Source organism: Macrobrachium nipponense, chromosome 3 (genome assembly GCF_015104395.2).
Source record: "Macrobrachium nipponense isolate FS-2020 chromosome 3, ASM1510439v2, whole genome shotgun sequence".
In the NCBI taxonomy this organism is placed as follows: domain Eukaryota; kingdom Metazoa; phylum Arthropoda; class Malacostraca; order Decapoda; family Palaemonidae; genus Macrobrachium; species Macrobrachium nipponense.
In genome coordinates this window covers 82,994,548-83,021,322 of record NC_087202.1, presented here as the reverse complement: position 1 = coordinate 83,021,322, position 26,775 = coordinate 82,994,548, and the positions used below count along the sequence as shown (strand labels likewise).

General features: G+C 42.5%; 1 protein-coding gene across 1 annotated transcript in view; it reads left to right on the top strand.

The window, feature by feature from the left end:
- The window catches only part of LOC135222432 (ATP-dependent DNA helicase Q1-like), a 196,984-nt gene that overhangs the window by 118,735 nt on the left and 51,474 nt on the right, over positions 1-26,775 (top strand). Inside the window, exon 8 of the mRNA XM_064260519.1 lies at positions 766-996. Within this exon, the coding sequence (XP_064116589.1) occupies positions 766-996 (231 nt within the window). The remainder of the gene's footprint in view (positions 1-765; positions 997-26,775) is intronic.

Below are 26,775 nucleotides of genomic sequence, written 5' to 3'. Positions count from 1 at the left end.
GACTTCTGGAAAGCATCTCAAGCATGTCTATGATTTTTAATGAAATTCCAGAAGAGGAGGTCAAAGTGGAAATTATGTGACTCTGAAGACACCTGGAGGCCGCCAAAATCCCGACAGAAGAAGCACACTTGGACGAACGATCTTACAGTTTCTCAAGCTCATTGTCAAATGGGGCTTTGGAGAATCTTTGCCAAATTTATCTCTGTGCATGAGACTCTTTTTAACAATTTGTGTATCAGTAGCATCATACGAAAGAAGTTTCTCTAAGCTAAAGCTTATAAAGAATGATCTTCGATCAACAATGAGTCTAGCAAGATTGAACAGTCTTGCTATAATTTCTATAGAAAATGAGTATGTAAAGAATATTAATTTTGATGATGTAATCGACAAGTTTGGTGCTGCTAAGGCACATAGAATGAGTGTAAAATTTGTCTTATTTAGTAAATCAGAAGAATATTTAGCTTCATTTAAAGATGCTTTCTTGTACATTGATATCGTCGCTGTTGCCAAACAAAATATGTTTTAGTTACAATTATGGTTTTATCAAGCCTACAATATGCATGTATTACAAGTGGCTAAGAATGAAATGTCAATATACTATTATTGTTTAAGTATTACAAAATATCAAACAAAAAAAGCTATATATTCATTCCTTATCAAAATTCTAAAGTTATTGGGCTTTGTGGGGAAGGGGGTGCAAAGGAATATTAGCCTGAAATAACCCGTTCCGGGTGCCAAAGACTCTAGGAATGCCTCTGTTTTCAGGTACGTCCAAAACCTTCTTCTCCAAGCGAGTGTATTGACGAGTTGGAAAAACTACTTAAAGGGGAATTCAAAGGCTATTCTGGAATTATTTATGCCCTTTCTATAAAAGACACTGAAGAGCTGGCAAAAGAATTGCGGGCCCGTGATGTAAAGGTGGCTCCATATCATGCAATGCTGGAAGCTGAATCAAGAAGTAAAATACATCGAAAATGGGTGGAAAATTTTTACCAGGTAGGGATATGTTAATTTTTAAATAAATTTGTTCCTACACATATACAAACCTTTGTTCTTTACATAGATTTAGCTTAGAGTGCCAGGTGGAAACGGACGTTCCACCTTGCAGGTGATCTGCAGGTCTTGACCATCATAACCTTTTTGTGGTTATGATGCAGCCCCCATAAATGATCATATAATTTTTGTTTTGACTCAGTATTTCTTGTCAATATGAACTCCACAAGGAAAGTAGTTTGTTGAGTGCAGCAGAAGAATATGTCATCATCACCAAGCATTGCATTGACGTGGCTCTTTGTTTACATTCTGCTATACAGTCAATCCCCCGTATTCGCAGACTGTATTCACAGGCTCACATATTCGCAGATTTCTCTCTGGAACATATATCCCCACTATTCGCAGGAAATTAGCCTACTTGCAGTATTTTTCTATGAAAAATATCCACAAATTCCTGTGTTTTATCAATTTCATACAGTGCACTTTTTGTGATAAAACTTAAAAAACCAGGTATGAACATTTTTAGTTGGTTTTTCTTGTGTTTTAACTAACAAAATAGGCTGTTTTCAGTGTCTTTAGAGGGGTTTCAACTATTTGTGGATTCTAGCTATTTGGGGGGGGGGGGGGTGTCACTGTACACTGTCTGGGTTCTTTGGACTGCATTGTGTGATTTCTGTTGCAATTTTTTTTTTAACTTTGCACTGTTAACCACTTCCCTGATTATCCCTAGTATTCTCATGATTACCTACTATGTATTTTTCTTACAATTGTGAAAATATACTTGTTCATACATACTTTTAAATTATTGCTACTCATTTCTATCTTCCAGAATTGACTCGTTCTTTGATGAATTCTCATTTTCTATACATCCCCTCCCCATAGGAAATGTTTGGTATGCATTTTTTTCAATAGATGGTAGTGTTTCTTGTTTACTTTATGAACTTTGATTGTCAGATGCTGCTCCTGTGACATTCTCTTTTAAGTTCTTCACTTTCAAAGCATGAAAAAAAATAGATTTTGAATATTGCATGTATCAAGATTTTATCCTCTCTTTACCTTTTTAACATCCAAAGTAAATCTTTATAATACTGCATAATTCAAAAATACAGTGAAAATAGTGTGATTTACATATTTCAAAGTTTATTATCTGCCTAAGTTTTAATAATTTTTCAACAAAAATTACATTCTACATATTTTTTACAGAACAACTAAAAGTTAAATTTTTAAAAACCTGCTTAAATTTTTTTTTGATATTTTTGCAAAAAAAAAAAACAAAAAAACCTGCATAAAGGTGACTCTTCTGATGGCAGTGCTTGTGAGAAAACGAAAGCATCAATATTTAGGTGAAATTAGACATTGTGGAACTCTCTTAAAAGGGCAAAACACCTACAAACATTGGGTGAGCACTAGGCCTAAGCTGTTTGACTGTGGCCACAATTATTATAGACAAAGATCACATCCTTGAACATGCAAAAGGACCAGCTCTATTGTACTCCACAGTGATTATGAAGCAGTGTAGTGGTCTTGTGATTGAGATGGAAAGATTATTAGTGCTTTTGGTGGAGGACCAGCATCAGCAGCATATTCCACTGATCCTTATTTTGATTCAGGCAAAGGTTCAAAGGTTGTGTAAGACCTTAAAAAGTGAAAGGGAGGATGGAAATGAAAATTTAAGTTTTTAGGCATGTGTTCCAACTTGGAAAACTGGGTTACGACACATTGTCAGGAACATATCTCCATCGTAACCTGAGGATTGTCTGTGCTAAGAGATAGTTAACTATCAACAGGAAGGGGAAGCCCCTGCCCACATGCTGGTCTGCACTCCATTTTACTTCAGACTGTTGTTGTGTGCAGATGTTCTTGACTCTGACCTGACCTTTGCCATTTTCTTATTTTGCTTAGGTATCCTTGCTTTTTGTCTTGGTTTTACTTTTATCATTGATTAATAGTCAAATCCATAACTTATCTAAGTTGTTGTCTTGGTAAAGACAAGCCCTGCAATAGGTGTTTGTTTTCTGTAGAAGTTAATCCGCATACACTGCATGTCATATGGGAAGCACAAATACAACCGAGAAAGCCCTTGTATTGTGCTGTGAGTGACTGTCTGAACAATAGATAAAGTTTGCCACAAGAAAGAGAAGAAACTCTCCTGGTGTCATCGGAGGGTAATACTCAGCTGGTGATGTAAAGAGGTCTGCAATACCTTTCTGCCTCAACCAAACTTCCACCTGTTGTTGCTACTGTTAAGGGAATAGCTTCCCCTTTGCTGACTTCCACTGATCGTTTAGTGAAGAGCAACATGGGAGGAAGTATGACCATTTTTGCATCTTTCTTGAGGCCTCTTTCCACTCTGTGGGAGAGTTCTCCCCTGGTAAACACTCTCTTGGGGTGGATAGAAGTGCCTAACACTAATCTGACCTCTTTTGCAGGGGTGTTGGAGGTTGAGAGACTCTGGGAGTTGTGGCCTTCTGGGGCCTCTCAGGCGAGTCTAGCATTCATGCTATACTTGTTATTTCTCATAGTATGGTGACCCCTGTGACTATGTCCACACTGACTGTTACAACTTCAATTGCCATAGTCTCGACTGGTTGTCTGACTGCCCCCACCTACATAGTATCCCTGCATGCTTCATTAGTAATGTGTCCTGAGGAGTTGTCTTCTGCTTTCTGGGGTAGTTCTCCTCTGTACACTTTCATCAGCATTGACCTAAGTTGGACTGGGGGGAAGAAGTCAAAGATGCTTAGGAGGAAGTCATCAGCATTTGTCTTCTTCCTCTTCGTTGTTTGGTTACTCTGTTGCTTTACTTTCTTTTTCCAGAGTTCCTAAATGGAGGATGAAGAAGGCCATTACATCTGGCTCTCTTACAGGAAGTCTCATAAGGCTGCAGCGGTCAGTCTTCCTCTGCAGAGGAGACTGACAGGACTCATGGTTGCAGTGCCACAAATACTGCTGCACCTGTTGCTTAACACGAGTGAAATTCTACCCGGGGTTCCCCAGAGCCTAGGTATAGCAGTATACAAGCCTGGCCTGTTACCTTACTTAAGGGATTCTGCCAGCAAAACCAAGTCTAAGTGAGAAGTAAACAAGCAAAATTCATTCTCCCCTCCCCTACCCCCCTGTTCTACAAAAATAGGTTAGGGGTCTTGGAAAAACTGACATGGCCTAAACAGCATCTCTGCACTGAGGGTCTCCCTCCTGCAGTGGCATTTTTTGTCAAATTGCCATGGCAGTGCTCCAAGCAGACTTGTGGTTGGACCTGTGATCTTTCATGGCAGCAAAAGTGGCATCCTCTTCAGGGTGTCGTACTCGGACAAAGACACCTCTTTCATAAGATTGCTGCTATCTGGAGGTAGGGCAGTTACCAACCTAGCCCACTAGATAGCTAACCTGTGATCTAACCTGGTTTTGAAGAGTCAGGATGCAGAGCTATCCTAATTATCCTGGTGCATAGGTTCATTTATATTTCTGGCACTCTGGAATGGACTGGTGTCTACCTCTCTCTTCTCTCAGAGTGAGGTAGAGGCTGCAGTAGAGAGGTTGCATGTTGGCAACAACAACATCTTCCATTACCAGGTAGTCCCACAATGCCCCTGGGTCTCTGCGAGACACTTTGGCCAATCCTTAGGTTGGTTTTTTGTCCATATATTGGCTGTTTTGTTTTGCACTTCACAGTTGTAAATACATTAACTTGTTAATATTTTTAAAATGTCATAATATATTTATGAATATTATTGATGTCATTGTTCTCTCTCACATTAGTCTTTATGGGAATGTTTCTCTCTTCGTGTCTGATGTGGTGAGAGTGTATACCCTGATAAGAGATTAATAGAGGTTGTGGCACTTAACCCTCTTACGCCGGAGCGGTAAATAAAAAATTGTCTCCCGTGTGCCGAAGGGGTTTCGGAGTGAGCGCGGAAGCGGAAAAAATATTTTTGTCAAAAAATCACAGCGTGCTTAGTTTTCAAGATTAAGAGTTCATTTTTGGCTCCTTTTTTTGTCATTGCCTGAAGTTTAGTATGCAACCATCAGAAATGAAAAAAATTATCATTATCATATATAAATAATGCGATATATGATAGCGCAAAAACGAAATTTCATATATAATTGTATTCAAATCGTGCTGGGCGCAAAACGGTTAATGTAACAAGTTACTTTTTTTTCGTTGTAATGTACACTAAATTGCGATCATTTTGGTATATAACACATTGTAAAATGATAAAAGCAACACAGAGAAAATATTATCACAAAATAATGCATGAATTCGTAACGCACGGACGTAAACAAATATTTTTTTCAGAAATTCACCATAAATCTAATATTGTCGTAGAGACTTCCAATTTCTTTCAAAATGAAGAAAAATGATTGAATATTACTATACTGTAAGAGTATTAGCTTACAATTGCAGTTTTCAACCTCTGTTATCACGTGGCTAAAGCATTTTTTCGAAATATTAAAATTAATGGGGTTTTGGCCCCGCCCCCTTCACACTGTGACGTAGGGCTGACGTTTGGCTCCTGATGTCTATTGTCATTTTGTCCTTTATCTGCCTAATTTACTAATTACATCTGGCACCAACAATGGCTGATTCCTTGGTGTATGGTGTTCTGAGCGGGTAGCATGCCCAGCAGGGAGCCATGGGAGTCAGTGTGTCCCAGAGTTGCAAAAGGGGAGGTATGCTGCTCTTTACTCCGAGCATTTTTTCGATATTTACAGTGTTTTTTGCTTGTTTTCTTACATCAAGTAACTCTAAATACAATTTATATACGTTTGTGTGTATACTAGAGTGAAAGTGAGACAATATGCCGAAACGGAATCGTGCAACTATGGCCCGTTTAGCAAATTTTGCTAAAAAGAGACATAGGGTCGAAGGTGGACTGTTTTTTTTATTGATGTGGCAGCGTCGCATTGCCACCACCATTGTTGGCTGATGTATCCAGCGCTGTCCACCATCATCACCACCACCAGCAACACCATCACCACCACCAGCACCACCAACAACAACAACATGAGGCTCTTTTTTGGCTGCTGAGAGCCCCGCCCTCATTGCCTCTACGTCGTCTGCTGCGCAATCATCTGAGGTTTTTTCACCTTCACAGTTACGCTCACAGTTGATGAAAGTAATAAAGGACGATGAAAAGGGAGTATATGATGACAAATTCTTACTTGCTTGGTTTCAAACCAGGCAACAAAGAGTCAGGTGGTACTTGATGATAGCCTCGCCTCGAGCAAATAATACCCCTTTTTAGGGGGGGACTTGGTGTCGGAAACCAAGCACTAAAAACACTAAGAACTCTTAGAAAGAAGGAAAGGCATTCTGAACTAAGCGCTAGTGAGTATTTAACATTTGTTTGTATCATGGTTTAATGTATGACACTTACCTGGCAGGTATATATATAGCTATATTCTCTGTTCCACCTGGCAGAAATTTCAAATCTCGCGGCAAACGCTAGTAACCTATTAGTAGTTCAGGATACCACCACCCCGTTACCGTGGCGCTAGCGCCAGGAACCGTTCCCACTTGAACCAGATTTTTTCTGCCAGCCGAACCGGCAACATTGTTGGTGGTTCCCTGCTAGGATTTTCTTCTCGTTGCTGACTTTTCATGGATTTTTTGGTATCGTACTTGGAAACGTTAGCTTGGCATTCGCTTTGGATTGTTCTTGGAAGATGTCTGACACTGGTAGTATGTTTAGAGTTTGTGTGAAAGAGGGGTGTAAGGTAAGGTTGCCGAAGGCTTCGGTCGACCCTCATACCATTTGCAAGAAGTGTAGAGAGAATGTGTGTACTTGGGAGAGTAGGTGTGTTGAGTGTGAGAATTTGTCAGAGAAGGAGTGGAAGATATTTATGAAATATGTTGAAAGGCTTGAGAAAGATCGTGTAAGGAGATCTGTTTCTCGTAGTGAGTGGCGAATACTTCCTAGTAAAGGAGTGAATGTGTTTCCTCTCCAGCTCCTTCTAACGTAGAGTTGGTATTTCCTTCTTCCCAGGTATCTCCTGCGCCCGCTGCTGTATCGGAGGGCACGAACGATACACAGATTGTTAAGGTTTTCGCTGCCCTTGCGTCCATGGGGACCAAATCCAAAAGCGCCTTACGGATAAAGTGAGTGCTTTTGATGTCAGTGAAAGTGTAGTGGAGGGGGCGTCTGATCGTCTCTCTCGTGCTCCTAGACCTAGACCTCTGTCAAGCTCCCAGACCCAAGGGAGAAGGCATGTCGACAGTCGAAGGGAGGCGAGAGAGGTTTTACCACGGTCAGACGTCCCTTCGGACAGTCCTGTTGTAAGATCCCAGGCTGTTGCAGTTCACCACAGGAAAGGCGTAACTGGGAAGTGTGCGTCCTCTGATGGTTCGACATCAGAGCGCGAACATCGGTACTCGGTAGTGTCTCGCCCCCTCAAGAGGGCGTTAAGGACATCGACTACTCATGATAGACGTGCTCAAGATCGTGAAGCTTGGAGCAGCCCGGAGGTTTTGTCTTCCTCGGACGAGGACATGGTTCCGACCAAGAGGAAGAAAATTGTGCGATCGAAAGAAGACTCGGTACGGCCCGTACGTTCCTGGATTTCGTCAAGAGACTCCCCCCAGTCCTCTTGCTTTTCCTCTGCTCTTCTCTCTCCTTCGGGTAGAGTCCAAGATCATTCTCCTTTGCGTCCTAGTCCTTCTCGTCTTCCTCCTCCTCCTACGGCTGTTTGTCAGGAAGATAGTACGAAGGATTTCTTAAGAGAAATGCAGTCGAAGCTTGCAGTTCTCGTCGATTCATGGGACGCTCCTTTGCAAGGACCTGCAAGGCGTAAGGATGATTTCCTTCCCGTTAAGTCTTCCAAGAAGACGGACGACAAGTGTTTGCGTGTCGAGGATTTAGGATGCACGGGCGCTACGAAGACGGGCGATCGCGTAGTGTTCCAGGACGCAGGACGCAGGAAGAAGAAGATTGTTTCGGAAGAAACAGGACGCAAACGTCAGGACGCGGAACCGCTGGTGGACGCAGGACGCAGGCGGCAGGAAGCAGACGTGTCTACGATGGACGCAGGACGCAAGCGGCAGCACATCGATTCTTCTACGGTTGTAGAACACAGACGGCAGGACGCAGAGACTTCGTTGGTGACAGGATGCAGGCGGCAGGACGTTAATCCATCAGCAAAGCGTCACAACGATAGTGATCTGCAAGACATTTCTTCAGCAGAAGAAGAAGTGGATTTTGTTGAAGAGAAGAATGTCGAACCGTCTTCGGATTATAAGATCCTTACTTCACGTCTGCTGTCTATTTTCGAAGGGGAATTTCAGCCTACGGCTCCTGTATCTCCCCTGTCTCAGTTTTCTAAGACTAAGACTCCTAAGAAGTCCTCTTTTCTCAAGATGACTCTGTCGATTTCGGCCAAGAAGGCGTTACAACGAGTGAATAACTGGCTGAAGGACAAGAAAGAAGCGGGGAAATCCTCTTTCGCTTTTCCCCCAGCCAAGTTAGCATCTAAGTCTGGGGTATGTACGCTACTGGAGAAATCTTTGGCCTGGGAGTACCTGCCCTCCTCCTCCCAGGGGGATTTCTCCAGTATAGTGGACAGTTCGCGCAGACAGGCGTTGCATTCTGCCAAGGTCTGGTGGACTTCGTCCGAGTTTGAACATCTTTTTAAGGGAATTTTTAGGACTTTCGAAGTCTTCAATTTTCTAGATTGGTCATTGGGAGCGTTGGCGAATTCCTTAGAAGATGAAAAGGAACAGGATATGGAAGTGGCTAAGAACATTATGTCCTGCATGGACAAGGCTCTCAGAGATGGAGCAAATGAGCTGGCTTCATTGTTCGCAGCAGGAGTTTTGAAAAAGAGGTCGCTTTTGTGCTCATTCGCTTCTAAAGGCGTTTCTAACGAACAGAAATCAGAATTGATGTTCTCACCCCTTTCTAACCAGCTGTTTCTAACCAGCTCTGGCGCTTCCGCAGAAGGCCACTCAAGATTTGCTCTCTTCATCGGTAAGGAAGTTTTTACCATCCAAGTTGGTGAAGAAAACTCCAAAAGAATTTAGCCCTCAAACAAGGCCTTCTCAACAGCCCTTTCGAGGCAGAACGTTTGCACGACCCGCCTTTAGAGGCAAGAGAGTACCAACGAAAAGAGGAGCCAAAACTACCTCTAAACAATGAGAACTCAGTCCTCCAGACAGCAGTAGGAGCCAGACTTCAAGAATTTTGGGAAGTTTGGCAGAACATGAAGGCAGATCCCTGGGCCGTCAACGTAGCTCGGGAAGGGTACAAAATTCCCTTCTTAAAGAAACCTCCTCTCGCAACATCTCCGAGAGCCCTGGGGGCAAATTACAACGATTTAGTGAAGAAAACGGCTCTGTGGGAGCAAGTCTCTTCCATGCTAGAGAAAAGAGCCATAGAACCTGTTCTGGATCACGAATCTCCGGGATTTTACAACCGGTTGTTCCTGGTTGCGAAGTCCTCGGGAGGTTGGAGACCAGTGCTGGACGTAAGTCAACTGAATGTTTTCGTGGAAAAGACCAAATTCACTATGGAGACGAACGATTCAGTACTGGCAGCGGTACGTCCAGGGGACTGGATGGTTTCCCTGGACCTACAAGACGCATACTTTCATATTCCCATTCATCCAGGAAGCAGGAAGTATCTAAGGTTCGTGATTCAGAACAGGGTCTTTCAATTCAAGGCCCTGTGCTTCGGCCTATGCACAGCCCCCCAAGTGTTCACGAGGATGATGTCCAATGTAGCAAGATGGTTACATCTAAGAGGGATCAGAGTGTCATTTTATTTGGACGACTGGTTGATAAAGATCCCATCGAGAAGTCAATGTCTGGAGGACCTGAAACAAACGTTGGACTTAGCAAAAGACCTAGGTCTTGTGGTAAACCTGGGAAAGTCGCAGTTGAATCCCAAGCAACAGATAGTTTATTTGGGGATTCAGATATCGTCAGCGACTTTTCGGGTTTTTCCGTCCCCCGAAAGGCAAGCCCTATGCATTCGGAAGGTGCAGGACTTCTAGAGAAAAAACTGATGCTCAGCAAGAGAGGATGAGTCTACTGGGCACACTCTCTTCGCTAGAGAGGTTCATTTCTCTAGGAAGACTGCACATGAGACCTCTACAGTTTTTCCTGAAAGATTCATGGCCAAGAAAATTGCAACCGGATTCCTTCCAGTTTCTATTCCTTGTCAAAGTGAAGGAGGAATTAAGTTGGTGGCTAACCCCAGGCAGGTTAGCAGAAGGGTGTCGCTTCAACAGAAGAGCCCAGACCTCATCTTGTTTTCCGACGCGTCGGACGCAGGTTGGGGGGCGACATTATGGCCCTCAGGAGGTGTCGGGTCTTTGGAGCGAGGAAGAAACAAGTTGGCACATAAACAGGAAGGAACTGATGGCGATTTTCTTGGCCTTGAAGCACTTCAGAGAGTTGATTCGAGACAAGACAGTGCAAATCAACTCAGACAACACCACGGCTCTGGCATACATCCGCAAACAAGGAGGGACTCATTCTTATCCCCTCTACATGCTGGCAAAGGAAGTTCTACTTTGGGCAGAAGAGGAAAATGTCGTTCTGCTCACCAGGTTCATCCAGGGGAGAAGAATGTGGGAGCGGACATGTGAGCAGAAGAGGACAACTTCTACCGACAGAGTGGACGTTGCACCTGGAGTATGTCAGAGCCTGTGGAAGTTGTGGGGCCGTCCGGTAGTAGTATCTTTTTGCGACAGCCAGAACAAAAAGATTACCCAACTTATTGCTCTCCGGTTCCAGATCAGGAAGCAGTGGCGGTCGACGCCTTCCTGATGGACTGGACAAACCTAGATGTTTACGCTTTTCTGCCATTCAAAGTACTGGGGAAAGTTATGAAGAAATTCAGGGAGAGCCAAGGACGAGGATGACCTTAATAGCTCCATTTGGCCGGCCCAAAAGTTTTGTTCACAGATGGGCTCACTGGACAATGGACAATAGATACACCAAGAACTCTTCCTCTAAGAGTAGATTTACTCAGACAACCCCACTTCGACAGATTTCACAAGAATACCCTCGCTCTGGGTCTGACTTGCGTTCAGACTATCGAAAGTCTTGTCAGAGCGAGGGGATATTCTAGATAGGTGGCCAGTGCAGTGGCTAGGGCCAGAAGAACCTCCACAATCGCAGTATATCAGTCGAAGTGGGAAAATTTCCGGAAGTGGGGTGTAGGAAGAGGAAAGTGTCTTCATCCGTACCTCTGTGACCCAAATCGCAGACTTCCTTCTATACTTAAGGAAGGATTTAGGATTGTCAGTGTCTACAATCAAAGGCTATAAGAGTATGTTGACCTCAGTGTTTAGACACAGAGATATTGATATCTCTAATAATTTGGACCTTAGAGATCTGATTAGGTCATTTGGTACTAAGAAACAGCCACAATGCAGGCCTCCTGCTTGGAACCTCGATGTTGTCTTGAGGCATCTAACCTCGAGTAAATTCGAGCCCTTAGAGAAAGCCTCTCTGAGAGATGTGTCTAAGAAGACTATCTTTTTAGTCGCTCTGGCAACGGCTAAAAGAGCTAGTGAGCTTCAGGCCATTTCAAAGAAAGTGGGATGGAGACATGGTAATGCAGTGTGTTCATTCCAGGAAGGTTTTTTGGCCAAGAATGAGAACCCTGCGAATCCTTGGCCAAGATCCTTTGATGTCTTGGGTTTATCTGAGTTAGTGGGACATGAGCAAGAAAGAGTCCTCTGCCCAGTGAGAGCATTAAGATTCTACATTGAAAGAACAAGAGAGATCAGAGGGAATTCTGATGCTCTTTGGTGCTCAGTCAAGACCCCAGTAGATCCATGACAAAGAACGCTCTAGCTTTCTTTATGAGAGAGTTAATTAGAGAAGCTCACATGTTGTGTCAAGAACAGACCTTCGGTATCTTGAAAGTGAAGGCTCATGAAGTCAGGGCAGTTGCGACTTCATTGGCGTTTAAAAAGAATTTAGCCCTCAAGGAAATTATTGAATCGACCTTTTGAGAACAAATTCAATATTTGCGTCTCATTATCTGAGGGATATTCAGACAACCTTTGATAATTGTCAGACGCTAGGTCCATATGTGTCCTCGGGTACAGTATTGGGCAAAGGAGTTACCACCCCATAACCTTCTTTTAAGCTAGTATTTTATCAGGTGATGGTGTTGTGTTTATTGGTAGTCTGAGAAAAGTATGTTTACTTTTTTTTCAGTCTGGTTTGGTTTATATTGGTATGGTGTGTGTGTGTAGTTCAGGTACTGATCTATTACTAAGCTTGAATGCCGTGGCATAAGAGGGCTGTAGGATTCTGTCAACACATTGGTCACGCCCAGTTGTCAGTTCCAGTCTTAACTTCTTCAACATACAGGACACTTCCTTGTTGAGAGCTCCTAAGGTTTAAGCAGGCTTAGAGGCAGGACCTATGAAGTCAGCTACCTTAGCAGGTAAGGAACCTAGAGTTTTAATAATATTTTAATAATATTTTATACTCTAATAATGTTGCTGTCTTTGACCCACCTCCAAATGTGTCAATCAGCTATATATATACCTGCCAGGTAAGTGTCATACATTAAAATGAAGTTTTTATGTTAAAACAAAGTTTAATGTATACTTACCTGGCAGGTATATATAATTTAATGCCCACCCTCCTCCCCTCAAGAGACAGGGTCAGAGAAAAATCTGGTTCAAGTGGGAACGGTTCCTGGCGCTAGCGCCACGGTAACGGGGTGGTGGTATCCTGAACTACTAATAGGTTACTAGCGTTTGCCGCGAGATTTGAAATTTCTGCCAGGTGGAACAGAGAATATAGCTATATATATACCTGCCAGGTAAGTATACATTAAACTTTGTTTTAACATAAAAACTTCATTTTTGCTCAAAGATCAGTTTTTTTCCACGAGTGCACAAAAAAAAACTTCCTGACCTTTACGGCCGTTTTTCTCCGTTTTCACTTTTTTGCACTTCAAACGCTAACTATTTTTTTATTTTTAGGCCAATTTTAAAGTTAAATATACCATTGGAAAGAGGAAAGAAAGGCAAATATTTTATTGGGGCTAGATTTTTTCTTAGGTTGACGAGGAACTCGTGATAACCAAATCAACAAAATTTGGGGGGGGGGAAATTCCCCCTCGCCCCCCTCCAAAAAAAGCAAAAAATGGAAAAACTGTTCATAACATTTTTTTTCTACTATGATATACTTTCTGTGTATAAAGCCGCATGGCAATAGCTCTAAAAATGAAGGAAGAGTTACATTTTTAATTTTTTTTATTTTTTCTTATTTTTTCAATAAAAACCAAAATAATCGTTCGATCACTGTGAAATTTTTTTTTGGAACATCACCTTATATATATGTATAACATATAATAATTTCATAAAAATCGGAGCATTATTTCTATATAAGCGGACGCCCCCTTTAAGCAGCACTGTTAGCCGCTGTTTATGGAAGACATAGATTGTGGTGGAACTTATTGTGCAGTTTATGAGTATCTTCAAAAAGTTTCTAGGTGGAATACCAGGGCTTGGTGCATAAAGTTTTGTGGTAACCTCATTGCTTGCAATCCTTCACGTGTCCCCTCCACCACTTTGGGGATTTCTGAAAGCCTGGAGCTGCACATGTCTGAGGCTTGTAACTGGAACCTCCTCGCTCCGATCCCTAGTCATTCATTGAAGCTTATACATTCCTGGGTCAGTCCTCGGACTGGTAGGATATACACGAGTGGTCGAGAGATCACCAGGAGGCTCTTGTGTGTGTTCCTCTCCTGTGGACAGAGTGGCTCTGGAGGACTTGGAGGGACCTGGTGATCCTATACTCCAGGACTCAGACACCCTGAAGAACAGAAGCTCTTTGAAGAGATCACAAGGATCATACATCATTTTAATGATCTTGAGGAAGAGACTGTGGGTTTTCCTGCATACCATTCTTCCACCTTAAAGTCACTCTGGGGACCCCCAGAAAGAACCCAGAGCTTTGATTAGTCTGCCATGGTCTAGGGTCGCTGACATGGTTCTGGACCAGGTGAATTTTTTTGTTTTTGGGCTAGAGAATTCTCTTCAGTCCAGCCATTCATGCAAGGCATGTATTCTGCCTTTAGCTCGCCAGAGGAAATATTTTGTTCCTGTGGAGATCCCATTGCTGACCAAGCAGGTTGACCTGGCCCTGACTAATGTGAGTCCTATTCTGTCACTAGAGAGTCTTTTCATACGTTTCCTTTTATTGCTTGTTCTCAGCTGTCACAGATGCAAGGATTAGTTTATATTTATTCCTTTTTTTTATTTATTTGTATTGTATGACACTAGTGTAAAATAGTCTTTATTTTATAATGTAGATTGTAGATGTTCTGGATTCTGGTAGTGGTTTTTCTTACTTCATTCACACTAATAAAGATATACAGTAAAGTTTAAAAGTTTTAGTTTGACTTGAGAGTAGAGGTGAAGTCTTGATTTTTGAAGTTTTCTTTCCCAAGGCTAGGTGAGGCTTGCCACCTCACCTGGAAGCTCTGTTCCATCCTTTCTCTGCTTTCTCTCTTGACCTCCCTTCAAAGAAGTCCCTCCTTTAGTAGTAAGCGGACTTTTTCCGTTCTGCCTCCTGGTGTTCTTCATCGGTTAATCACATCCATTGTCACACCTATTTTGGCGGAAATTAATTCTAACACCTCCTTCGATGGGGCATGACTTAATGAAATGTACTGGTTCCCGGGGCGTTTGAAAGGTTATTTAAGTAAAGCAATGAATGCACTTAATTAATGGTCACCAGTTTCGATAAGCACCTTGCTTGTTTGGGTTATTACGAGAGCATTTCCATTGTTCACGTTACCTTTCTCTCTCTCTCTCTCTCTCTCTCTCTCTCTCTCTCTCTTCTCTCTCTCTCTCTCTTCTCTCTCTCTCTCTCTCTCTCTCTCTCTCTCTCTCTCTCTCTCTCTCTCTCTCTCTCTTTTTCTGTTCTTTTATTATCTCTGTTTATCCATCTGTCTAGCAGTGGATTTCTCTCTCTTTTTCTATTCCTTTATTCTCTATGTCTATCCATCTGTCGATCAGTGGATTTCTCTCCCTCTTTTTTTATATCTATCTTAACCCTTAAACGCCGAAGGGTTATATTAAAAATCGTCTTCCGTGTGCCGAGGCGGTCTCGGAGTGAGCGCGGAAGCGGAAAAAATATTTTTTTCAAAAAATCACAGCGCGCTTAGTTTTCAAGATTAAGAGTTCATTTTTGGCTCCTTTTTTTGTCATTGTCTGAAGTTTAGTATGCAACCATCAGAAATGAAAAAATTTATCATTATCATATATAAATAATGCAATATATGATAGTGCGAAAACAAAATTTCATATATAATTGTATTGAAATCGCGCTATGCGCAAAACGGTTGAAGGTAACGAGTTAATTTTTTTTCGTTGTAATGTACACTAAATTGCGATCATTTTGGTATATAACACATTGTAAAATGATAAAAGCAACACAGAGAAAATATTATCACAAAATAATGCATGAATTCGTAACGCGCGGATGTAAACAAATATTTTTTTCAAAAATCACCATAAATCTAAAGATTGTCCTAGAGACTTATTTCCAATTCTTTGGTCAAATGAAGACAAATGATTGAATATTACTATACTGTAAGAGTATTAGCTTACAATTGCAGTTTTCGACCATATCTGACGAGTTAAAGTTGACTGAATGTCAAATTTTTTTATATATTTTTTTATATGCAATTATTTCGGAAATTAGAAAAGCTACAACCTTCAAATATTTTTTGTTTTATTCTAAATGAAATTGTGCACATTTTCATATATAAAACTCTATGAAATGCCTAATATGAAACGGAGCAAATATTCCGAGAATGGGACGTACGCATTACGGAGATTTGTGGCGAATTCGCGCGCGGAGGGAAGGAAAGTTTTTTTTTTTAAATTCACCTTAAATATAAATATTTTGCTAGAGACTTCGAATTTGTTTCAAGATGAAGATAAATAACTGAATATTACTAGACTGTAAGAGTTTTAGCTTACAATTGCGTTTTTCGACCATTTCGGTAGAGTCAAAGTTGACCGAACGTGGTTTTTTTTCTATTTATCGTGATTTATGTGCAAATATTTCAAAAAGGAGAAAAGCTACAACTTTCAATTATTTTTTGTTGTATTCTACATGAAATTTTGCACATTTTCATATATAAAACTTTATGTAACGGCTAATTTAAAATGGTGCAAACATTACCACAATCACACGTATGATTTTTTTGGAAGAGTTACCGCGCGGATGTAAAGAAAATGTTATTTTTGTCATAAATTCACCATAAATCGAAATATTGTGCTAGAGACTTCCAATTTGTTGCAAAATGAAGGTAAATGCTTGAATACTACTAGAATATAAGCGTTTTAGCTTACAATTGCGTTATTCGACCATTTCGGTAGAGTCAAAGTTGACCGAAGGTTGAAAATTTGTCACTTATCATTTTTTATATGAAAATATTTCAAAACTGATAAAAGCTACAACCATGGGTTGTTTTTAGTTGTATTGTGCATGAAATTGCCCACATTTCCATATATAAAACTTTATGTAACGGCTAATTTTAAAATGGTGCAAACATTACCACAATCGCATGTATGATTTTTTTCGGAAGAGTTACCGCGCGGACGTAAGGAAAAGGTTTTTTCATAAATTCACCATAAATCGAAATATTGTGCTAGAGACTTCCAATTTGTTGCAAAATGAAGGTAAATGATTGAATATTACTAAAATATAAGAGTTTTAGCTTACAATTGCGTTTTTCTACCATTTCGGTAGAGTCAAAGTTGACCGAAGGTTGAAATTTTGGCACTTATCGTTTTTTATATAAAAATATCTCAAAATTGATAAAAGCTACTATCATGAGTATTTAATTGTTGTATTCTACATAAAAATGCACACATTTTTATATATAATACTCCATGTAACGGCTAATTTAAAAGGTACAAAAATTATGTCAAAGTGACGAGATAATTTCCGAGATGTGTCACTGATACTTTTTAGTGCGGCAAGAAAGAAATTCGTGCTTGCGCGCCTGTGTAACGATTGTAAACAAAACAACACCTTGATCTGTGAACTCCCAGCATCCCCCAAGGCGCGTGATTCAAGAGTTTTCGGCTGGTAGGCCTATAAGTATTTTTCCGCAAATTTTTAAAAAAAACTTTTGTATGTCGACGTAAAATACGTCCAGTCGGCACCCGAGAGACAAAAAATGTCAACGTAAAATACGTCCACTCGGCGTTTAAGGGTTAATTTTCCCTGACTAACATTAAGTCACTCAGCCACCACGACTCATCGTCCTCAGTGTTCAACTAAATACAATAGCAATGGATATAATAATAATAAATTGGCAACAATTGGCAGTAATGGACACAATTCATAAAAGAATCTTTCCCCAATAGAGGAGAAAAATATATGCTTATCAAATTATTACCAAGTAAAAATTCAGCATTTCAAGTTAGTAAGCTTATCAAATTATTATCATGTAAAAAAATAAGCATATAAAATTATTAACCCTTAAATGCCGACTGGACGTATTATACATTGACTAAAATTGTCTGTTGGGTGCTAAGTGGACGTATGGTACATCGACTACAAAAAGTTTTTTTAAACATTCGCGGAAAAAAAAATTATAGGCCTAGTTTGCGAAAAATTTTAAATCACGCCTTGCGGGATGCTGGGAGTTCATAAATCATGCTGTTGTTTTGTTTACAAGCGTTACCCAGGCGCGCATGCGCGAATTGCTTTCTTCTTGCACTAGAAAGCATCAGCGTTGCATTTCAGAAATTCTTTTGTCACTTTGTCGTAATTTTTGCACCATTTTATATTAGCTGTTACATAGAGTTTTATATATGAAAATGTGCACAATTTCATGTAGAATACAACAAAAAACAACCCATGGTTGTAACTTTTATAAGTTTTGAAATATTTTCATATAAATCACGAAAAGTGCCAAAATTTCAACCTTTGCTCAACTTTGACTCGACCGAAATGGTAAAAAAACGCAATTGTAAGCTAAAACTCTTACATTCTAGTAATATTCAATTATTTACCTTCAATTTGCAACAAATTGGAAGTCTCTAGCACAATATTTTGATTTATGGTGAATTTTTGAAAAAAAACTTTTTCCTTACATCCGCGCACGGTAACTCTGCCGAAAATCTCAGAAATTGTTTCGTTGGATTGTTGTAATGTTTGCACCATTTTATATTAGCCGTTACATAAAGTTTTATATATGAAAATGTGCACAATTTCATGCTGAATACAAAAAAGTAACTCATGGTTGTAGCTTTTATCAGTTTTGAAATATTTTCATATAAACCACGATAAGGGCCAAAATTTCAACCATCGGTCAACTTTGATTCGACTGAAATGGTAGAAAAATGCAATTGTAAGCTAAAACTCTTACATTCTAGTAACATGCAATAATTTACCTTCATTTTGCAACAAAGATCACTTGTAAATTCTGCTACTGTAGCTGCATCTCTGTTTCTTACTGGTATTATTTTCTCCAATAGTAGTGGGAAATGGACCCAAAAGTCCATAGTTACTACTTGAAATAGATTTAATTCTGATGGATATTTTTCAAGTGGAGCTTTAAGATTTGTTACCTTTATGTTGGTTTCAAACTATACAGTTTTGTACAGAGTTCTTGGCATCTTCACTACAGTTTGGCCAAAAATAATTTTTGGTCATGATTCTTGTTGTCTTTTTAATTCCTGGATGTCCTGCTAACTTATATGAGTGTGTTAGTTCTAAAACTTCTCTGGTTAGTGTTTTTGGGATGTATAATCGAAAACAACAATTTTTCTCTGTTGGCCTTTTATACAACAATCCATTTATTAATTGAAAATCAGGTTTTAAGGTTTCATCCAGTAATAGCTGTCCTACTATTTGTCTGATTTCTGCATGTCTTTCATTTTGTATTTTTACTCTTTCTAAATCTAAATCTACTACTTGACAACTAAAACAATAGGTATTAGTTGTAATTTATTTTTCTGTTTCTTCTTGAGTTCTGGATAATGTATCTGTCAAAGTGTTAAATTTCTCTGGAATATATCTGAATTCTGGGGCAAATTCTAATACACTAATGAATTATCTATTGAGTTTCATGTTATTGGTGAAGGCTCTCTTTTTAAACAAATCACAAATGGGTTTGTGATCAGTAAGCACATTACTTTTGTGACCCAAAAGTATGTCTAAACTTCTTTAAATCCCATATAGAGCTAAACACTCTCTTTCTGTGGTACTATAATGTCTTTCTGCTTGGTTTAAAACTCTACCAGCATAGTATACTGCCCTCATCCTAGTTTTGGCCTTTTCTAACAATACAGCTCCTAGTCCTGTACTTGAGGGATTACAAGCTAAATAAAAATCTTTTGAAAAATCTGGGTAGACCAAAACAGGCTTCCTGGTCAGTTTGCTCTTTAACGTATGAAAGGCTGTTTCTTGTTCATCCTTCCATTCATATTTAACATCCTTTATGGTTAGTTCTGTCAAAGGTTTGGCCATAGTAGCAAAACCTTTTATAAAAGGCCTATGGTAACCTACCATACCTAGGAACCTTCTTAATGCTTTCAAGTTAGTGGGAGTTGGATAATCAATTATTGCCTTTATTTTACTGGCCTGCATGCGTAGTCCGACTTCACTGATTACATGACCCAAGTATTCTAATGATTTTGTCAGGAATTGACATTCCTTTAATTTTATTTTTAGTCATACGATTCTTAATCTCTCTAGGACCATTTCTAACGTACTGAGAGGGCTTTCTAAGTCTTTGCTAAAAGTGATAACATTGTCCAAGTATACTGCAACATTTTCTATATCTCCTAGAATTTGTAACATCAATCTAACTAATGTTAATGGGGCTGATGTGAGTCCAAATGGCATTATACTTCCAACTGTAAATGTTCTTTATTTGTGCTGAAGGCTGTGAATTGTTTGGATTCCTCATCTAGAGGTACTTGCCAATATCCATTAAGGATGAAATATTTTGGCCCCTCCTAATTGAGCTAACATATCTTGAATTACTGGCATCGGCATTCTATCTGGAACTGTGTTAGAATTTAACTTCGTATAATCTATTACGAGTCTCCAACTATCATCTTTCTTTGGAACAAGGAACAATGGAGAATTATATGGAGATTTAGAAGGAATTATTATCCCATCTCTTTTCATTTCTTCTATCAAATTATCCACTATGAGTCTCTGGCTTATTGGTAATCTTTGATTTCGAGTAAAAAATGGCTTGCGTCTATCATCAAACAAAATTCTATGTTGTAGGACATTTGTTCTTCCAAGTTTATCTCCTTCTAAAGCTATTATTTGTTCATACGCGAACAAACCTTCGGTCTTAGCAATAGGATAATTCCTTGTGGCTAGCTGGATCAAGTTAAAAAACAGATGAAAGCAAGGAATCTTGTGATATCTGGCAACGCATGCGTAGATCGGGTGAAGGATGGTTGAAGACCATTCACCTATGATCACGCATCGGTCTTTCTTTTGACCATCTGGGTGAGAAGTCTTGTTAACCTCTCTTCGCCTTTTCCCGGTTCACTGGCCATTTCGCTTGTGTTGAGTGTGTGTGTGTGTGTGTGTGTTTGGCTGGTATTATGGCTTCTGCTCCTTCTCGGCGTCAGCATATGGCCCCGGAGTTCCAGGTTTTCCGTGTTCTCGTTTTCTGACTTCGGCAGTGACCGACCCTCACATCACATGCAGTAGGTGTCGTTCTAATTTTTTTACTATTACGAATCCTTGCACGGAATGCCGGGCATGGCCTAAGGAGCAGTGGAGGTCGTTTTATGGCAAGAGAGAACATCGGAGGGTTTCGACACTTCCTACTTGGGGAGGTTTTGTGCCTCTTTCCATTGTTTCGTCTCTTGCAGTGGTCAACCCTCATAGTAGCTGTGCCTCTTCCCATTGTTTCGTCTCTTGCAGTAGTCAACCCTCATAGTAGCTTTGTCCCTGCATCTCCCTTTTCTTCCAATGATTCTTCGACGGAAGAATCGGGAGGCCACCAGGCTAATGTTTGTAATGTAACCCCTTCTTCCTTGGGAGTTTATTTGATTCCTGAGAAGGGTGAAGCTTTTTCATCAATCTCCTCTCTTCCAGAGTCGGAGGCGTCCATAGTGGCGGCGATTTGGAAGACGCTCAGGCTAGGGGGTCCCCCTTCCTTGGAGGGGTTGCTTGCGCATTTTGTGGGGGGCTTGCACCCCCCCTCCCCAGTCTGGCCAGGCCATCCCACCTCCTCCCGACCTCGTCTTTGTGGGTAGCAGCAGTCGGCCATCTTGTATTGCTCTGCCAGTGTTTGCTGCTGCTTCGAGTCGGAGTGACGCTGCGGTGTCAGCCCCGTTGATGATGTCACGGGATCTGTCTTTGTGTATTCCTCCGCCAGTGGCGTCTAATTCCCCCCTCTCACCGAGGGGAAACCATGACATCACCACCACTTGTGACGTCACTCCCATCGATAACACCTCTCCCAGTTGTCTCCTCTGTTCCACCTTTCTCAGCCGTGACATCATCACTGCCACCCAGTTCGCTACATCTCCCTTCCTTGTCATCGGAGCCTTCTCTGGCACATCAGTCTGAGGTCATATGCCAGGCAGTGTTTCAGAGGTTGGACTCTGTATTGGATGTGAAGATGGCTGCCTTATCGGTTGGGAGGACTGGTAGGAAACATGTTGCTTCGTCCCCGCCTCATGAGAAGAGTGAGCATAAGAAACCAGTGCTGTCTTCCTCTCCCTCTTCCCTCTCTACACCCTGTCGGCGTATCAAGTGTTGGAAGGCTAAGGACTTTGCCCTTCCTTCGCCTTCGAGGGCAGAACAACGCGGATGTGTTCCCGTGAGTGCTGTTGTTTTGGGCAGTGTTAGTCGTGTGCAATCTACAGGAGATGCTTCGTTCTCTGGCTCGAATCTCGGGCGTTTCCCCCTGCCCCCCATCCATGCACATCGCGAGCGTGTTACAACCTCCCCTGCCCATGCACGTGATGTTAGTGCTCCTTCTTCAAGGCCTATTCATCGCCGTAAAGACCTGAAGGCGCCTGTCAAGAGGTCGAGGGTAGTGAGCGTGGAGTTGGTGTAGCAGGAGTGTTTGCCTGCCTCTCTTATTGGTGCTTCCAAGAGTTTGACTCTAAGGGATTCTCCTTCGTTCTCGAGTGTTCAAGTTTCCCCCACATCTCGCGTACGTACGAGTGTTCGAGTTTCCCCCCCATCTCACGTACGTTAGAGTGTTCAAGTTTCCCCCCCATCTCACGTATGTATGTTCACCACGCCCGTGACCATTCATGGACATGTGGAGTCATCTGTTGAGGTAAGTGATGTTCCTAGTGTTATAGTGGGTTCGTCTTGGAAGCCGACGCATGGACCCAGCCCAAACAGGTTAGTTGGGGTTTCGAGCTGTTTGGCTGCTAACCTTTCTGTTAATTTTAGTGGGGAAGGTGCCTTAGAGGAGCCTACACATCCCTCTCGACGTCAGTCTCCGTTGCCGTAGCAGGAGGAGGGAGACACGCAAGAGTTTCTTTCTTCCTTTTCGGAAGTTGTTGATCTCATTCATGGGTTTAACAATTTGGAAAGTAGGACTTAGGCTCGGTCGTCTTACACTCCTCCTTGCTTGGAAGCCTTGGTGGGAGTTACTCAGGACCCCAAATCATCTCTTCAGCTTCCTTTGTTGGGGCACGTTCAGTCGGTCTTGCATAAGGTTAACGCCTCTGTTTCGGACCAGGACGGTTTGCTTCGCTCTAGGGGCTCTACCAATCCACTACCCCCGCCTCTCACGAGACATTGGAAGTACTATGCTACGAGCTCTGCATTTTTGTTGCCACGCCATCTTAACCCAGACGTCATTTGCCTGAGGCCGGGATTGACTTCGGAACAGGTGAGGTTGGTGGCTCCGTCCTTATCTCTGCAAGATGCCTCAGCATTGGAATCTATGGCAGTCTCCATGTTGCAGACAGTTTCTTGGCTGGACCTCTGGTCTGTGGTTATTGCCAAGATAGCTTCTGACAGGTCCACTGTAGGGTTGGTGAGTGCCTCCTTGCTTGCCAGTTTGTTGCAGTCTGGGGCAAGGCATTTTCATATTTGGCTCACCTCAGTGCTAATTTATGGGCTAATCTTCTGATCAGAAGGGACGCGGCTTTGTCTAGGATAGAAAGATTGCTCGATACCGAGTCTTTGCTGGTATTGAGGAACGGAGATCTGTTGGAGTCCCAATTTTTGTTTCCTTGGAAAAAGCTCGAGAATGCGATAGACTGGCGCCGGGCTAACACCAAAGACAGACTGGTGCATCAGGCCATGTCTAAGTCGTTGTCTTGTCCTCGGAGACGTCCGGCTCCTCCTCCTCCTCCTCCTGTCCAGCAGCAGTCAAGGAGATCATCGCTTGGTAGGCTGTTGAGGACCTCAAGTTTTGGCAGGGGCATTGATCAGAATATCAATGCCCCTTTTGCTCTCATTCCTTTAAGCCAAGGGGCAGAGGTAAAGGGGGCCGTCGGTAGGTTAGGCGCCTCTCCCTCTCCTGCGCCAGGGGTGGGGGTTTGCCTGGCTGGCCATTGGGCCAAGTGGCAGAGTTATGGGGCAGAGAAGTGGGTGGTAGATGTAATTCGTTTAGGTTACCTACTGCCATTCGACTTCTCTCCACCTCTGTCGGACAAGCCGCAGCTCAGGAAGGCATATACTCCAGATTCTCTGCAGTTCTTGGCTCTTTGGGAGAAAGTGCAGAAAATGCTGGACAAGGATGCGATAGAGGAAGTGGTGCGTCCGTCTCCGGGGTTTTACAGTCGCATCTTCTTGGTGCCCAAAGCGTTGGGAGGATGGAGGCCTGTGAGCGACTTATTCACCTTGAATCACTTCATCAGGAAGACACGGTTCAAGGTGGAGGCCCTGTGCTTGGTGTTGGCAGCCATGAGGGAAGGCGACTTCTTGCTGTCGATAGACTTAAGGGACACATACTTCCAAATCCCTGTTCATCCCACGTCCAGGAAGTTCCTTCACTTCTCTCTTGCGGACAAGGTCTTCGAGTTCAAAGTCTAGTGCTTCGGGCTGATGACAGCCCCTCAAGTGTTCACAAGGGTCTTCTCTCTTGTGTCAAGTTGGGCTCATGCTCAGGGGATCCGTTTGCTGAGGTACCTCAATGATTGGTTAGTCTTGGCAGTTTCCAGGGAGAAGCTGCTGCAGGACAGGGATCATCTACTTCGGTTCTGTCTGGAACTGGGCATATTAGTCAACCAGGAAAAGTTGAACCTCATACCCACTCAAAGGATTCTCTACCTGGGCATGGTCATCGATACAACAGTGGCAAAGTTTTCCCGTCGGATCAGAGATTGGAGAAGTTGCGGGGGATGGCGTGCAACTTCCTGTCGGAGTCACATCAGTCCTGTAGAAGCTGGTCCCTCATGGGCGTCTTCATCTTCGGTCTCTGCAATGGAGACTGGGAGAATTGTGGTCTCCGGCTGGGGACTCTCCCCTGTTTATGGTTCTGCTGTCTTTGGAAGTGAGAGAAGACCTTCATTGGTGGTTGGATGACCAGAATCTGTTGAAGGGTGTCCCTCTGCGTTCTTTTCCACCGGACTTCCTTCTGTTCTCAGACGCCTCCCTTGCAGGTAGGGGCGCTCATTTAGGCGCCCTCATCGCTTCAGGCGTTTGGAGTTTGGAGGACAAGCAGCAATATATCAACATCTTGGAATTGAAGGTGGCTTTCCTGGGTGTGAAGGAGTTTCGGGGGAAGATAGAGGGTCATTCTGTCGTTCTCATGTCGGACAACACCTCGGTGGTAGCCTATGTGAACAAACAGGGAGGCTTGGTTTCACGTCAGCTTCATGCCTTGACTGTCGAGCTTCACCAGTGGGCGGTCAGCAATTCGGTAGAGCTCTCAGCCAGGTATATCCCAGGGAAATGGAACGTGGTCGCAGGCAAACTCAGTCGCCGGGATCAGATCCTAGCCGCAGAGTGGTCCCTTCATCAAGTGGTGGCAGACAAGCTTTTCCAGATTTAGGGGAGACTCATGCTGGACCTTTTTGCGACACGCTTCAACAGGAAGCTGGAGGTGTTCTGTTAAGTGGTTCCAGATCCTTTAGCATTGGCAGAGGATGCATTCCAACATCCCTGGGACAACCTGGAGGTGTATGCCTTCCCTCCGTTTTGTTTGATCCGTCAGGTTCTGAACAGGCTGATGAGTTCACAGGGTCTCAGGATGACTTTGATAGCCCCTCTGTGGCCTCAGGCGGAATGGTTTCCAGATCTGCTGTCATTGTTGTCAGAGGTTCTGAGGGAGATTCCCCCTTGGCGACATCTGTGTCAGCCCTTTGAGGAAAGGTTCCGGTAATCAGTAGAATCCTCTCTTCACGATTGCAGGCTATCAAGTATCTCCTCCGAGCGAGAGGCTTTTCTCAGAGAACAGCTGGGCACATGTCCAGCAGTCTTAGAAAGTCGACCTCTGCGGTTTACTAAGGCAAATGGGTGATCTACTGTGATTGGTGTCGTAAACGTGGGTTTTCTCCACTCGCGACCTCTATTCAGAGAATAGCAGACTTTTTAACCTTCCTTAGAGACGAGAAACATTTGTCCGTTTCTGCCATTAGAGGCTACAGGACGGCCCTGAGTTTGGTGTTACGCCTTAAGGGTATTGACATCTCCTCTTCCTGGGAACTTTCCCTGCTAGTTAAGGGGTTTGAGCAGATGTCTTCTCCTAGAGAGCTCAAGCCCCCAACGTGGGATGTTTCCTTGGTGCTTAAGAGCTTCACCAAGAGTCCATATGAGCCCTTGCGTCGCTCATCTGACAGGAACCTGACGCTCAAGACAGTTTTCCTTCTGGCTTTGGCATCTTCCAAGAGGGTAGGAGAGCTCCACGGTGTGAGTTATGAGGTGAGGCACACCAGGGGTTAGGGGTTGATGTCCTTTGAATTTGTCCTGGAATTTGTGGCCAAAACCCAAAATCCCTCTGTGCATGATAACAGGTTCACTTCGTTTTCCATTCCATCACTGACTGACTTTGTGGGTGGTGATGCTAAAGAGCTTTTGTTGTGCCCTGTCCAGGCCCTGGGTTGCTATCTTAAAAGGACTCGGCACCTTAGACCAGGCTGCCGCAGACTTTTCGTTAGCATAGGCCGTACAAAGAAAGAGGTGTCTAAGAATACTATCTCTTTTTGGATACAGGAAGCCATCAGACAGGCATACTTGACTCTTGATGATTCTGCCACCACGTCTGTGCAGGCTAGAGCGCATGACAGTTGGCTGGTCTCCTTTCTCTTGTACCTTTCCTTCTTCCTTCAGGTGGTTTAAGGAATAGACACGTCATTCGCTGGACTGGTCTGATACAGGTGAGTAAGGTAGTCATACTGATAGTGTGGTCGTGCTATATACAAATATCTTACCCACTATTTGGTAGCATATGCTCCCTTCCTTGGCAAGGAGTAGTTGGGAGTAATACAAAGCCTGGTGTCTTGGTTTGTTATTGGACAGTCAAAGTTTCTCTTTGGTTCCCTATACAATGGTTATCCCATACATATATCATTGTACGTCACTCAGGGTCTGAGTTGTTAGATATCAATTTATCTAGCTTCTTAATGGGCTTCAGTCCCTCTCCAAAAACCATTTCTTTTGAGAGCTGGACTGGTGGGTAGGCCCCCAGCTGGTCTAGGATGTCTTATACCTCCCTCCAAGTATTAGTCTATCCTATTGTTAAGACTGAAGGTTTGTTCACGTATGAACAAATGACAAATTTTCTAAGACAATTTGTATTTTTCATAGCTACAAACCTGAGTTCTTAACGATAGGATAATTTCTTGCGCCTAGCTGGATCCAGTTAAAAAACAGATGAAAGCAAGGAATCTTGT